The sequence below is a fragment of the Pundamilia nyererei genome, unplaced genomic scaffold, assembly GCF_000239375.1.
Source record: "Pundamilia nyererei isolate P.nyererei 1_Seehausen unplaced genomic scaffold, PunNye1.0 scaffold00449, whole genome shotgun sequence".
NCBI lineage: Eukaryota > Metazoa > Chordata > Actinopteri > Cichliformes > Cichlidae > Pundamilia > Pundamilia nyererei.
In genome coordinates this window covers 16,349-31,855 of record NW_005187850.1, presented here as the reverse complement: position 1 = coordinate 31,855, position 15,507 = coordinate 16,349, and the positions used below count along the sequence as shown (strand labels likewise).

Sequence of the window (15,507 nt, the reverse complement as noted above, 5' to 3'; positions counted from 1 at the left end):
GCGCCATTACAGTTCGAAACATGCTAAACATGATGAGCTGAGAGCTCAACGTTAACGCTCTTCCCCAGAGTTTGAGTCCTTAACAAGCAGCTCTCACACGACCACAGACAGACAGAGAATAACGTGTGCAAGTTTTGTGGTGAGTGCATTAATAGCCATGAAACCTCATGAGGCTTAGTAACACGGTACTTTGTAAAAAATGAAATGGCCCCCACCCCTGCTTTAAAGGAAACAAATGTCAGCTATATTAAAATGAAGAAGGATGGTGCTGAAAAAGGAGTGTAAAAAATAAAGAAATGTGGATCCTTTACACTATGAAAAACAAATGTAAGAGAAAAAAAACTTTGTATGCAAAAAAACAGTCAGTGGAGTAAAAAAATGAGTTATCTGAGAAATGGAGCATTTCCACAAATAAGCAGCAGTAAAAGTCAATTCACAATGAAGCTGGTCTTTTTTCAGAGAACTGCTTTTTCATTAGATTATGCTTTACTTCTGAAATGTTTTGTTTTCCATTTTCAAGATCAAACTAAACATTAAACTAATGTTTTGAGTTAAAGGCTTTTTCATTACTTGATATGCAGGAAAGAGACCAAATAAGCTCTCAGTGCTTCATTTCAAATGCCGGTCACGGATCAGGAACTTTATTAAAGTGGTGCTGCACTTTAATAAAGGCTTTAATAATCCTCTGCTGGAAGGAACAAGCTCATGGTATAGGAGACGAGACGGAAACACAACGTGCAGATGTAATGAAAACCAGGAGGAGCAGCATGGTCCCTGATCCTTCATCAACAACTCCACCTCCAAAAAATGTCAAATAAAACAGAACACATGGATTTCCATAATATCAGATTATGTTCACAATAGAATTGACAAAATATCTAATTTTAAGAAAAATAAATGCTCATTTTGAATTTGATGACAGTAGTCCATCTCAGGATGCTGGGACAGGCCGTGCATTCCCACATGCATGCATCATGAGTCCATAAACATCTGGGAACTCAGGAGACCAGCTGTCATAAGTCAAAGGAGACTCTGAAGTTCTGGACTCTGCATTCACAACCCAGCAACCGACAGAGCTGTTTAACAAGTGTATTTACACAAGGTTTAAAAGGCAGCAGGACCTGAGGCTGATGAATCACAGGACGGTGATTCAGGCAGCTGTTTTGTCAACAAAGGAGAGAAGACTCGGTCAGAGCCAGAGCAGAGGAGTGGTTAGACTATCCTGACATCCTGGGAGGGACGGGAGGAGCGGTAGCAGGTGGACAGGCAGGTAAGTTTCCTCAGTTCCTTTCTCAGTGCACACAGATCAGCTTGGAAATCCTGGGAAAGACGTCTGTTGCAGGTCAGTGGCTTAACAGGTATGCTGACTGGTCACAGTCTGAGAGGTTTGGCTCGAGCGGGTCTTAAAACTAATCACTAATCCTCAGATGGACGGCATGTGCAGCAGGCGAGAAGCGATTTTCAGTTGGTGTACGGTCCGGACTGCAGGCTGCCACTTGAGCACTTGGACTCTATCCAAGGAGCTGTGCTGCGGGAATAGGAAGGCCTTCCCTGGAAAAGTTGTCGTCTGGATGGAAGCATATGTAATACCATCAGAGATGCAGGTTTCTGAACTGAGTGCTGATAACAAGCCAGATGTTCCCTCTGCTCTTTAGTCCAGAGGCCGTAGCATCCATGATTTCCAAATAGAATTTCACATTTCAGTTTGTCTGACCTCAGAACAGTTTTTCACGTTGCCTCAGTCCAATTTTAATCAGCTACGAGAGACGGCGGTGTTTCTGGATCACGTTCCCATACGGCTTCTTGTTTGCACGATAGAGCTTTAACCTGCCGTCCCGCGCAGATGGCACGGTGAGTTGTGTTCATAGGCAGAACCGACCCTGCACACACTGATTTCTCCCAACTCTCTGATTATTTTGATGATATTATGCATCATAGATGAGGAGATATTCACAGCCTTCACAATTTTAAATTCAGGAACATTATTCTGGAATATTTTACTTCTTAGAAACGGTGTCTCTGAGCTTCTCGGTGAATAAACTTTGGGTTTATGAAGTTTACAAAAACATTTTACGCTGCGTCCCAACTTTTTAGGAATTGGGATGGTGCGTCCATTTTCCCCGCTGGTGTCATTGATACATTACACATGATACTACACATACACAATATATACAAAAAGGTTGCTTGGACTGATTTAGAATATTAAACCAAGTTTCCATCAGATGTTAAAGGTTGCATAAAGAGATTCTGAGCAGATTAATGTGTAAACATGACTTAAAGTGTAAATGTTGCCATCATAGATTGTGCTAGCTTCAAGGCTTTTACAGATGACCTCACTAATCCAACTTATACCTTGAAAGCATGATTTGAATTATAAACCATCCACAGCAATGCTAGCTAATTGGAATTGCTAAGTCATGTGTTTCCTGATGTTGTTTTTCTTCCATCTCAAACACACTGACACAATTCCCCTAAACTCAACAAGTGAACATCAGTGAGATCTTGTGTTAAAAACTGCAGCCCACATGCAAACTTTAGTTTCCTTCCGTTGTCTTTTTTGTGCGTCATCTCCAAAACAGTGTGCATCACATCAGCTGAGATCTGCTCACAATCCATCAACCTGTATCTGAGGCGTCTCCAGAAAGGTCAACAGAACAAAATGTCACAAAACTACAAAACAAAAATCAGTCACGTTGTTTGTACGGCTGGTTAATGTCGCTGTGTGTATGGGATCCACACATTACAAAACTTTGTGTGTCTGTGGGAGCAGACAGAGTCCCCACTCACCCGCAGTGTTGCTCCCAGTGATCGCAGGCCTGTCGAGTGTCGGGCCAACTTTAACACTCTGAAGATCCTCATTAACCTGAACACCTGAGAGGACACAGAGTGGACTATGAGTCTGAATCTTTAAAAAGAGTCGAACTCTGGCTGCACGGCAGCAGCTGCAGACATTCACTACACTGATCCAACGGTGGAGTCACGAAGCTTCAAATAACGGGGTCAGTGTACGGACGCGTAATCGCCGCGAGCTTCAGACGGGTTTTTTTCTAATGAGCACAGAAGCCACACCCACCATGTGCTCTAAGCTTTTGTTTGCGAGGAACAGCCAATCTGAAGGAAGTTGCATCAACGACATGTTGGTGTTGAAGACCCTAGCATTAGCTCAGCAGCAGGCCCATTTTATTTTTAGTGCTCTTTAAATGACAGAAAGTAACAGAAAGAAGAGAAGACGAGCTTTAGGGAGATAAGCACAAAGCATTCATGGAAAAATCAGCTTCACATTACTGTAACTCCTCAACCACACTGGGCTACAGAAAAAATGGTTCCTCAAAGATGAGAGTTATTTTATAATTTTACAGCCAGAATGATAAAATAAGCCCAGGCCCAGTATGATACTGGTGTGATAAAGGGTTGAACAGTGGGTGAACGGAGGCGCCTCATTAAATATAACAGTTTTGAACTGTGAATGACAAAAAGTTTCTCAAATGTGACACGAAACCCTAAAAAAATCCCTGACCCCGATGTTTTAAATTTAAAATGAACTGAACGTTGTTGTTATAAAGAGCAGGTTTTGTGTTGTGGCATTTGAATCTTTGTCATTTTAGAAATATTGATTGAGAAATAGTTCCAGTTACACATGTATCATAGTTGTGCACTAATTAGCCGCACAGATCCATGAAATGCTAGACTGTCATTCAGGACCTGGAAATATATCAGACTAATGGAGCTACAATCCATAAGCCTTAGTTTCCTCCTGCTACAGGAGAATCTTAAGTGTGACATTAAGACCTGTGAGTAAGCATACACTCTTACATTGACTTCCTTTATGATTTCTCTTCATCGTGTGTAATATAAAATGAGTGTGGTCCAAGAACTGGTTGTTGTTGCTTGTGTGATCTCACTCTACATGGTCTGCAGTTATTAATACTGTCTCAGCGTTACAGTTTGAGGCTAGCAGAACCTCCACAGATGGTGCATGTAATATTAACAGTGAGCTCTTTGATGGGACTGATGAGATTAATACTGCATATCAGACACTGTCACCATAAATACAAACTATCACAGCCTTTACTGAGCGATTATGACAAATGTGACGAATCCTTCGTTACATTTTTACCAGAGCAGCATGCGGCCCACATCCACAGCACAGACCTGTATGAGTCGTCCCAGGTTGCCCAGCTCGGACTCGGATCCCAGAGTCATGTCAAAGAGCAGAGTGACGTAGATGGGAACCACAGACACCATGTCAATGATGTTCAGAGGGTGATGGAAGAACTTCTTCCTGTTTGGTGCGAGCAGCAGCCGCGTGACGACCTCAAAGAGATCACAAACACTCAGCGTTTGTCACTGTCCTCTGTGTTCAGCGTCTCTATCAGCACTGACATATTTGGGCCTAATATTTAAGTTTAGGTATTTTAACTGTGCCTGGAATTTGTGTTTGGTTTAAACAAAGTAAATAATTAAATGCAAGTCAAACCAATTGAATGAAGTATGTAACAGCTCATCATGGTCTGACTTTGCATTCTTTGAGGGTTTTTCTCTGTGTCTCGTGAGTTCCCCGCGTCTTTGTGTGATGTTCTTTGTCTTCCTTTCATTTTACTTCCTTCTTTATTTTTAAAGATTTATTTGACGGGACAGCAGTAAAGAGGGGAGAGAGAGCGGCGAAAGATACACAGTAAAGGAACATGGGCTCAAACCTCAAACTGACGTTCTTCCTGTTTTATTTTGAAGGGTATTTCCTCACTTGGCTTCCATAAGTTTAATTCCCTCCTTGTGTACCTTTCTCTCTCTGCTGTATTTACTCTGTTAGTCTTTGTGAAGTTGTCCCCGTGTCTTCCTTCACGACCTGTTTCTCTGTTGTTTTTTTTCACTTCCTGCTCCGTATATTTTCAGAGTGATCCTCTCTGTTCTGTGTTTCCTGCCTTCACCGTGTAGCACGTTGCTATCTTTCAGGAGTATTTAAAGTGCCTTTTCCTTCATCCCTGCAAAGACATTAAACTCTGTGCTGTGTTTCATCTTCCCTTTGATAAATCTCCAGCGTGAGATACATATTTATGATCATTTTAAAGCATATTATCTTTGTTTGCTTAACTGATACACAGTTAAGTTTATTACTTTTTTCCTTCTCATTGACATGCATGGGAAATGCCCTTATACACAACCTCAAATATTAGACCCAGTGAGCTTTTAGTGCACAGTAAAACAGTTCACAGCATGCTTAGTTTTAATCACCTCACCTCGAAGGTGAACCAGCAGGAGCAGAACACCTCCAGCGCCTGCATGGTCGGCTCTTCAATCAACTTTCCATCAGAATCAAAAGTCTGGGAGAAAAAAAGGACAGAGGACAGTTTCTAAAAGTGTTTTCAATTAAACATTTAGTGATTTCAAATGTATTAAAATTTGAGAGCCCATTAGATATTTTTATTTTGAAATAATTACAAACACAAATTTTTATTCATGTATCTTTTCAACGACAGGATTTGCTTTAACAGACATCAAAGGTAGAATGCTCAGTTCAGCATGAACGCTGATCTTAGAGCCAAAGAAAAGAGAAACAGACACATGGTGGCTAAACAGAAATGATCTGTTGTAATAAATGGAAAAGTGATGATATAAGGTGGACTAAGGATAAAAACGTGTTAAAAAATAGACTCAATAAGGCATCAAGAGTTTAAATAAAACACAAGTAAAACAGGGTCAATCTATCTGACTGATTAAATCATTTTATTGGTACTTTATTCTTCTGTAATTCTCTTTATGTAAATAGTTGTTCGTGTGTTTTGGGACTTAATCGGGAAAAATCTAAAGCACAGAGAGCTGCGTGTCCAAGCTGTCGATTTACTGGTTCATTTCGTTTCCCACCATCACCTTTGGCCACTTACTGAAAGAGTGAGGTCACAAACGAAGGAAATGAACTTCCTCTGCAGACTGTCTGAGCAGTTAAAGGACACACTGGAGAGATTATATCTCAGTTTACTTCCTTAAAAAGCTGGGAGAGCTGGCCAGGACATCGCTGTCCCTGTGACCTGGACCCGGGTACTTTGGCTTTTAGCATCACTCTGTTTGGATGCAAACAATTATCAGTATTTTACTTTGTTTTCAGTTCATAAGGTTGCTTCAAGCATGTTTTTCTGTCTTTCTCAGAGCGGATTTAAGGCTCTTTGTGAAAGACGTCTTTGGTAATATTATGCGAGTGTAAGTCACACAAAATTAGTTTGTCTATTTGATTTCACTGAGTTTGACTCTGAGAGCAAACAAACTGTTTTAATGAAACTGTGGATGAAAAAGGTTAAATACTCGAATTGTCTTCACGTGAGCCTAAATCAGCCCGATGAAGCCAACAGATGCTTCCTGCTGAAAGCTGACTGAACTGTGTTGTTTGGTCTCCATGTTTCCAGCTCGCCGTACCCACCTGATACTCTGGCATGCTGTTGATACACATGGTGGAGATGGATGTGAGCACCACTCCGATGGACAGCAGACTGAAGAGCTTGCTGGGGATGGAGTATCCCGGGTTCTCCAGCGTCAACCACAAACACTTCCTGATGTTCCCATAACGCACTTCCTGGAAGTGCTGCATGTCTCTGCGAGGGTGGAAAAAGGCAGCGAGTTAATAATTTATTTTAAAAAAGGAGAAAGAAAGTGCAGCTGTGTGTCTTTTACTTGTTTAAGTCGGATATCTCGTCCACAGATGTGTCTACACTGCTGGCGTCGCTCTCATCGTCCCAGCTACGATGTCGGCTGCTCTCCAGTTTGCGGTCGTGGTAACGGTAACTACAGCAACTGTCCAGGAAGAACTCATTGATGCCCCAGTACTCGATCTCCTGGCTGTTCGGGGAATAGAAGCCAAATCAAGGTTATCTATGCAGTATTTAAAGAAAAGTGCAAACTACATCAAAAGAAAATGATTTCCATCTGTTTTTTTCTTCATCTGCTTCCAATGTTATTAGTGCACTAAATGGATCCATGACTCCTATAATTACAGTATGCTGCATAAACAAAGGACATATGCAAGCAGGCCAAAGGCCTAATTCACGTTAAATCTCTGCTTGTTCTTTCCAGCACAAATATAACACTGACACACCTGAAGATCCACTACAGGATTTGCAGATTTGCTTTGGTGTGAAAACCAGGATGTGTTCCTGAAGGTAACCAAACAGGCTTTTTGAGCAAACCTCAGTTTAAGAAAAGTTAAAGAAAAGTAAAACAAAAGCAATCCAACCGTGGAGCTCAGTCTTTGCGTTCATGTCCAGGACACGGGACCAATCAAAGCCTCCACCACCAGCGCTGCACCCTCAGTGACTGTAGATGATGTCACATTTGTGCACAACAGCAGTGCTTCAGTGTGTGAGATCATGAATAAGAGGTGAGATGTTACAACTTAGTCTTAGTAGTTTGGGTTTGTGACTTTTTTAAAGGATCAGCTGCTTAAATTTTACACGATTGTGTAGAGTTGATGAATTCATTTTACTGTTTATGTTTTTAGGCTTTAAAGTTTTTCATGCAAAGCAACTATGAACAGTGAAGTCCGTTAGCAGCTGCTGTGTCTGATTACAGGTCAGATAAACCAAGAAAAACTGAACAGACTAAAACCTTTGTTTGAGTCACAAACGTCCACAATCAGTTCCAGCTGGATTGGTATGACAGGTGTAAAGGTTCTCTGGGATGCAGAGGGATGAGGATGTTAAAATGAATGTTGCTCAGACAGACCTGAAGGAGAAGACGCACAGCTCCTCCATGATGTGAAGTTTGCCAGTTTGGTAGAAGTGGATGACGTAAGGGAACAGGCCGGGATTCCTATCAAAGTAAAACTCCTTCTCCTGCACATCATAGTCATCACACACCTATAGCAGGAAAGGTGGGAATACGACAGAGGAAGAGTGAAGAAGAAGAGAAGCAGGTGGGCTTTTAGCAAGTCAAGCAAAAATCCATCAGGTCTCGTGTCAGTCGTATCCCGCTCACACCCAAACACCTGCAGTATGGCCTCCTCTGAGTCACATGCCAGCAGCTTTCCCAGTCTGGTGTCTGGGAATTTCTTCAGCGTGCTGGAACAGAGGCTCCTCTTCAGACCTCCGACGTTCACGTGGACGAGACCCTCGTCAGAGTCCTGGTGAGCCCAGCTGGGCAGACTCTCCTTCCCCATGGTTAGATCAGCTGAGACACAAAGACAATGAAATGAACACAAACTGAAAAACACCGCTGTGACACTTTTTAGAGACATTTAATTTAGTGGTTACATTATTAAAAGACACGATGTAGATAAAAAGGAAACTGTGAGTCTGATCTATCAGTGTGTTAGCCTGAGTCCTGTAAACATACCCTTTCCAACATATTTACCACATCATGCCAGTATACTCAACCATCTGTCACCATTCATTTCCTTTCACCGCATCCCCGCATGTCTCTGCTGCAACAGTTTCCCTTTGTGTAAGTCATTTGTGATAAAATTGCTGGTTAATTTCAAAAACTGTGAACATATATGGATAAAACCCAAACAGCCAAGCTGTGCTCAGACATAAAAATCAATTCAGCTTTGAATTAAATCTCCACAGGACACAAACACAGATCTGCAGCAGTTTCTGTGAAGACTTCTCATTATCCCCCCTCTTGATTCTTGTCTCACATGTGAATCTGTCAGTAAGACACATGACTGAGACAGCGAGAGAAATGAAGCATTAAAATGTAATCATCTTAAAAGGAAAAGACATCAGAGGTGGAAAAGCCAATTCAAAGTGATGTTTCCTAACTTAAATCGGCGTTTTCTGCCGTGGTTCTGCTGGGCCGAAGCTCAGAGGCATTTCTCAACGTTTTTTTCAAAGGGAATTTATCGACGCATGGTTTTCTGAGTACACGCGATCTTTACGTTCCAGATTCAGTTACATGAGGGCTGCTTCATATTCGGCAACCGCAGCCTTCTAGTGAGGAGTAAGTACTGCGATTCAGTATCACTAACAATGATAAATAATGCCCCTCTGTTCTACTATCACTCACTCAGACGATCAAGTTTTATTCTTATTCTTGCATCTATACGTCATGTACAGGTAGAGGAAACCTGTACAGTTTATCCTTCTCCTCCTTCCTTCTATGAGTCACATGTTCCAGGCTTCAGACTGTGCTAAACACTCAGATTCACACAGTTTTTTCTGCTCTTGGGTCTTTGTGATGTCATAAAGAGTGGACATCTCCACCCATGTCCATCCTGGACATTATGGATGGGGATAGAAAATAATATATTCCCTAAAACCTTCAGTTTGTGATGAGCGACCAATCAGAAACAAGCTGGGAGGAGCTAAATCGTCTGGTTTCAGACAGAGGATGAACTGGAAGTTTCACCATGACATAAACAAGGATTATTTTGAAGTGCGATCACTCAGAGCTATTCTTGGGGCTGGAAATTAGCTGAATACGACCCCTTTGATGACAGACACAACATTTTAATGGAAGCTGTGATCGTTTGACAGTTAATGTGCATCTGACTGAATCATGACTCATCTCTCGCCCTTAATCTTTGTCGTCTTTATCTCAAGCTGAGTCAGCACTCGTCAAACCCCCCATGAGGAGCGTGTAACAAAGAAGAGTCTCAGCTTTATTTTCTGCTCCAAACGTTTGAGCTTCTTTTTAAAATTCTAGCTCCTCTAACTCCACCTGCTGCTCTAAATGGACTTTTAAGACCAGGGGGGCAGAAACTAATATGTAAGTACATAGAGACATTTTCATGTTGACCACAAAACACAACGAGCACTGGCTGAGAGCCAGACTTAATCTAAGCGTAACCACAGTTTGCACATTTTCAAAGTGTTTCTGTGCAAGAAGCAGAAGATTTAAAACGGTTCTTCTGACCTCATGGTTTCTTGCAACTTTCTCCATCAAGTTTAAAAAAACAAAAACAACATATATCGATGCAGCCAGAACTCCCACACGTGCTCATTTACTGTACTCCCGGTGCAAACACCCACACAGCGCGCATACTTTCACAACAAAAAGAAGCTACACAATGAAATCAGACAACAGATGAGTAAATTACAAAGTTCACATCAAACCCCCAAAATTGTGGAAAGTGCTGTGATGCTATCAGCGTCTCCCAAATCTTCCTGCTGTGATTTAAGATGTTTTTAACAATACCAAGGTAACATGACCGCCAGGAAAACATAATTCAGTCCTGTTTAGTTGCCAAGAATTGTATTAATATCGCTTAGCAACAAGTAAAGGTTGTGAGGATGAAGGTGTCTGCAGCACTGTTTTCATTTTCACTCCATCACCGCCAGTTTGAGCTGAGTGTAACTCGTGTTTTTGGAGCTACAATTTACAGCCGTCCCCCAAACACACCACACAACAGTTTATCGTGACACTCTTTCAAAGACCTGTCTGAGGGCTGAGACTTGGCGTCATGTGACGACTAGAGCTGGATATTATACGGCATGTCTGGTGAGGATTCCCCCACAAAAAACGTTTGAACCTGACACTTCATAACTTGTGTTTCTGCACCAATTTGTTCTTTTTTTCACTGATGTCTTTAAAGGGAACACAAAAATCCATCAGTATATATACTGCAGTCTAATAATGTGAGGCTTTAAGGCCATACTGTGTTGCTTTTAAAAAATTATGCTCAGTTATTCCTTGTAATAGTATCCCTGCTGGGTTAACTCGCAGACACATTTCCTCTTCATCTTCTGTGTTTTGACTTTTGCAGTCATCAGTCTGAGCTGACGACGTGTCAGGCTGCTTTTATGTGGGGAAATCTGGTTAAACATGTGTCACATGGTCACATCAGTACTAAACTGTTGTGTATATTTTAAGCCACTTTTAATAGGTCAGATGCACTTCAGACAGAAAATGCTGCTTCCAGTTTGGATTGTGATTGGTATTCCCTCAGTGTACACCCTCCTTATATTTCTGAGCCTTTGTGTGGCCGTCCTCTACACACAGAGTGGAGCAGGCAGCAGATGCTGCAGGGGAAACAAAGGCAGCACAGGTGTAAATATCCAAACAGTTGCTTCTCATGTGGTGCTCACTCTAGCAGGACCGAGGACATCCATCCATCCATCCATCCATCCATCCATCCATTGTGAGGCTGCAGTAAGTGCCTCGCTGCAGGTAAAGTGTAGCTATAATGTAATGTAACAAGGTTACACAGCCTCTAATTACAGAGTGTAGGAAATCGCCCGAGGAATCGCAGAGAGGTGTTAACCTAATGTGGACATAATGGCGTTTTAACCAGGACGCTCTGACTTCATCTGCTCCTGAATCTTTCACTGTCTTCCTGCTGGTATTTAATCCGGTTTCTCTTCGCTCAGCTCACTGATTTATGGTCACACGTCCTGGCTATTGTTCGCTTTACCGCAGCTGGAATCTGTCTTCATCCGTCAGCGGCATGTTTGGGTCAAACTCAGAGACGGGTGTAAGAACTCACAGAGCGCTGGACAAGAATAACAATAATAATAATAATAATAATAATAATAATACTTCCATGTACGTTACTATATAACGCTCTTTTACACTTGACCACATTTTTAACAGAAAAACAGATTTTTTTACATCCCTTTGAATTCGTGTGTAGCTACATGTTTATTTAAAAGTTGTCCATGAATAATTTATGAAATATGATTTCAGTCTGAAAACGCCAACATTACATTCAGCTGCTGAAACATTAGAATCCAGCCACACAGTAATGCACAGCTGATATATTTCGGATATACTTCACTGTAATCTCTGGTCTCCTCTTTGCTGTGTTTGGTTTCTTTGGTGATTTTTAGTTAATCGTATTTATGTGAATGTTTTGTCTCTGCATGGTCATTGTCTGTTTTTTTATGGTTGGTCTTTGTGGTTCTCTTGTGTTTTCTTGTTTCATGTGGTTGGTTTTATGGTTATTTTTCATCCTTCATAATTGTTTATGCTCTCTTTGTGGCACATCCTTGTAAATGCATACATTGTTGTGAAACCACGAGAGTTAACGGTCCCTCTCTGAAGTTGATGCATGTTCAGAAATCCATTTCTAAAGATTCAACGACCGAATGCCTCCATGCATTAAACTGATAAGGCAAGAGTATTTAACCACTGAAAATGGCCTCTAGTGATAAAAGCTGAATGTAAACAAAACTTACAAAATAATCTGAACTCAGGAGTGTCTTACTGGACCTCTTAAACTCATCACACAGCCTTGTCTAAGGAGCTTGGAAAGAAAAGCGACTGGATTTTTCACCTCTCATCTGAGAAGCTTCTTCATTCTAGGGTCAAATGGTGGAGAGTCCCAGATTTAAACTAGAGATGGCACGATACCACTTTTTAATATCCGATACCGATTCTGATATCATAAATTTGAATATCTGCTGATACCGATATGAAGCCGATATAGCGTATTTTGTAATCAATAAAACTGTTTTTTATAAATATCTCGCTGCATTTTGTATAAGTTCATACTTAAGTTTTAAAAAACAAGCGACCGAAGCTATTCTGTTATACCTGTATGCAAAAAATACACTACACACAAAACATTTTATAGTTTAGCAACACTGATCAATCTAATAAATTTAAACCTACACCATCCTCCCTATTCTGGTATTTTAAAGAGTAGTTACCTACCTCACTAATAGGGTTGCAAACTCCCAGCAAAAATATTAGGGAACCACCCCCCGCCCTTAATCGATGTAATCAACTTTAATTTAATGCAAATGTAAAACAAATGCACAGAAATCAATTATTTTTCTACAATAATTAAATAGATTCAACATCTTTCTTCAACAGAATTGCAGACTGCACAGATGGTACCAAAGGAAAAAGTACTATAGCTTATTAAGGTGTATATTAGACTTATTAGTTACTATATACAGTAATGGATTTCTATACATTTAATCAGATGACCTCTTTTGTTGTAAGATTCAGATAATTATTTATTCAAAGTTTTTAAATGACATAACATAGAAAAGTATGTCTTTGTGCCCCCCTCTCCCTGTTAATGCCCTACCTGGCCCCCGACATAACTTTGCTAGACCCGCCCCTGCACAGTTACCAGCCTTCAGCTATGTAAAAAAGGATCCTGGTGTTAGTTGTCTCTCAGAAACAGTTCATAACTTCCCTTCAACTCATTCAACTAAAAGGTAAACCTGTTTCTTCATCACCTGTTCAGCTCTGATGGTTCAGTAAGGACATCTCCTGGTTTCATCTTCACGTTTCCCTCTCACCACATATGCAAACCGATATCATGACCAGCAGCTTTTATAAATACATTCTGCTGTTGTTTATCCGCTGGTCTCCTCTTTCTAGCGCAAAGTGGGCGATAAACAAACAAGAAAGACGGAACTTGCAGCAGAAAACCCGATCAGCTGATCATTGATCAGTTTCATGTTTGAAGTAATAACAGGAGAGGAAGGGGGAGTGAATGAGAGCAGATGCAACTGCGCAGCAAAGACAGAATAACTCCAGCTTTGTGTCTATTTTTTAATTCTAGCTGAAATACCGGACAAATCGCTTCCTTTTCACCTCAGTATCGAACTCCGATGGTCAGTGCAGCTGTGGCTCAATATATCAGTTGTTAAGCTTAACGTGGAAATACTCTGCAAACATTCAGGGATGAACTTACACACTTGCTTTACTTCTCTGGGAAAGTTTTTGCCAAGATGAAATGCCGCGGTTAGGAAGCATGTAGCGAGGCTCCAAATGCTCCAACAGACCGCCGACAGGTGTCGCAGACAACAGTCGCTCTATCACGTGACACATACTGCTCCGATGCGCCGAGCTGGGTAAGTAGCGCGTTTTGTGAGGTGATTTTGTGATACTTCGGATCGGATTACATTTTTTATTTCTCTCCGATATCCGATTCAGTAATTTAGGTCAGTATGGGACTGATACCGATACGTAATATCGGATCAGTCCATCTCTAATTTAAACCCTGTGGGAGTTTCCCCCCAAAGAGGGACAAAGGACCCCTGATGATCCTCTACCTAATCACATGAGCCACGGTGTGAAAACGGGTGTGGGTCACAATCAGCCAGGGTTTCAGGTGAGCTCATTGTGAAACCTGGCTCCACCCTATCATGTGATTTCCTGAGGTCAGATGGCCCAGGATGTGAGTGGGTGTTAAGGCGTCTGGGAAGGGATCTCAAAACTGGATTATAGATGGCAGAGAGTTGGTGTCGTAAACCCCCGCCTCTGTTCAAAGATGGTCGCTCACAGTGGACATAGATGGCTTCTTTCACTCCTCTTTCAAACCATCTGTCCTCTCTGTCCAAAATGTGAACGTTGGCATCCTCGAAAGAGTGACCTTTATCCCTTAAGATGCAGATGGACTGCTGAGTCTTGTCCCGTGGAGGTGGCTCTTCTGTGTTGCGCCATGCACTTGTGAAGTGGCTGTTTGGTCTCTTCGATGTAGAGGTCTGAGCATTCCTCGCTGCACTGTACTGCATACACCACATTGTGAAGTTTGTGTTTTGGAGTTTTGTCTTTCGGGTGAACCAGTTTCGGTCTGAGTGTGTTGCTGGGTCTGAAGTACACTGGGATGTCATGCTTGGAGAAAACTCTCCTGAGTTTCTCTGATACATAGGGGATGTAGCCGGTGTATCAGAGAGTGTCTGGGAGATCCCTTCCCAGATGCCTTAATGCCCACTCACATCCTGGACTAGGTTTCACAATGAACTCACCCGAAACTCTGGCTGATTGTGACCCACACCCGTTTTCACACCTTGGCTCATGTGATCAGGGGGTCCTTTGTCCCTCTTTGGGGGGAAACTCCCACAGGGCTTAAATCTGGGACTCTCCACCATTTGACCCTAGAACTGAAGAAGCTTCTCGGATGAAGGTGAAACGTCTTCAAGCAACCTAAAGAAGTCCAGACGCTTTTCTTTCCAAGCTCCTTAGACTATGATGACCTGGATGACTGAGAACCTTCACAGACATACCACACAGCCTTCACTGAGCCTGGATTATGTTGTTGTTAGAGTAAACTGCTCCCGACGCTCAGTAACTGACTTTACAAAGGAGTTTGTTCAGGATAAGAAACTCCCCACGATAACTTTAAAGTATGTTTGTTTTTGTTATCTGGAAACACTGTTCAGCCACTGCAGCTCTAAAATGATAGATTGCCCCAAAGCCTCTGTTTCTGACACCAACACTGACCTAGAGCTGACCCATTTGTTAGATTTAGTTTCACTAAATGAAACAAACATAGCTCTTTATTACCCGCTGCACTGCATCTGTAGTATTAAAATGGGCTTATTATGCTCATTTCCAGCTTCAGATGTTTATTCTCGGACTTTACCACAGTGGCTTTGCATGATTCAGATTTTGAAATAATCCTTATTTGTCATGTACAGGATGGCTTTCTTCAGATTGGCTGCCCCTTGCAAACAGAAGGTTTGTCCCTGAGACAGTTCTTGGGGATGTAAGTGCTGAGTGAACCTCAGACTGTCTGAAACCTCAGTGTTTCAGACAGTCTGAGCTTGTGGTTGACAGGGATGAATATTATTTAAGTTTTTACATATTTAGTATGAACATCCACTGAAATAGTATACACCA

The 15,507-nt window shown here is 41.7% G+C and overlaps 2 protein-coding genes across 2 annotated transcripts in view; both read right to left on the bottom strand.

Moving 5' to 3' along the window:
* The window catches only part of LOC102200552 (potassium voltage-gated channel subfamily S member 2), a 10,879-nt gene extending 2,637 nt beyond the window's left edge, over positions 1 to 8,242 (bottom strand). Inside the window, exons 1-7 of the mRNA XM_005753674.1 lie at positions 7,973 to 8,242; positions 7,711 to 7,844; positions 6,664 to 6,828; positions 6,413 to 6,584; positions 5,238 to 5,321; positions 4,153 to 4,314; positions 2,788 to 2,871 (exon numbers count right to left, since the gene is read on the bottom strand). Of these exons, the coding sequence (XP_005753731.1) occupies positions 2,788 to 2,871; positions 4,153 to 4,314; positions 5,238 to 5,321; positions 6,413 to 6,584; positions 6,664 to 6,828; positions 7,711 to 7,844; positions 7,973 to 8,221 (1,050 nt within the window). The 5' untranslated portion in view covers positions 8,222 to 8,242. The remainder of the gene's footprint in view (positions 1 to 2,787; positions 2,872 to 4,152; positions 4,315 to 5,237; positions 5,322 to 6,412; positions 6,585 to 6,663; positions 6,829 to 7,710; positions 7,845 to 7,972) is intronic.
* A 2,674-nt stretch (positions 8,243 to 10,916) lies between these two features.
* LOC102200273 (olfactory receptor 4N5-like) overlaps positions 10,917 to 15,507 on the bottom strand; it is a 9,699-nt gene continuing 5,108 nt past the window's right edge. Inside the window, exon 5 of the mRNA XM_013916068.1 lies at positions 10,917 to 10,996. Within this exon, the coding sequence (XP_013771522.1) occupies positions 10,917 to 10,996 (80 nt within the window). The remainder of the gene's footprint in view (positions 10,997 to 15,507) is intronic.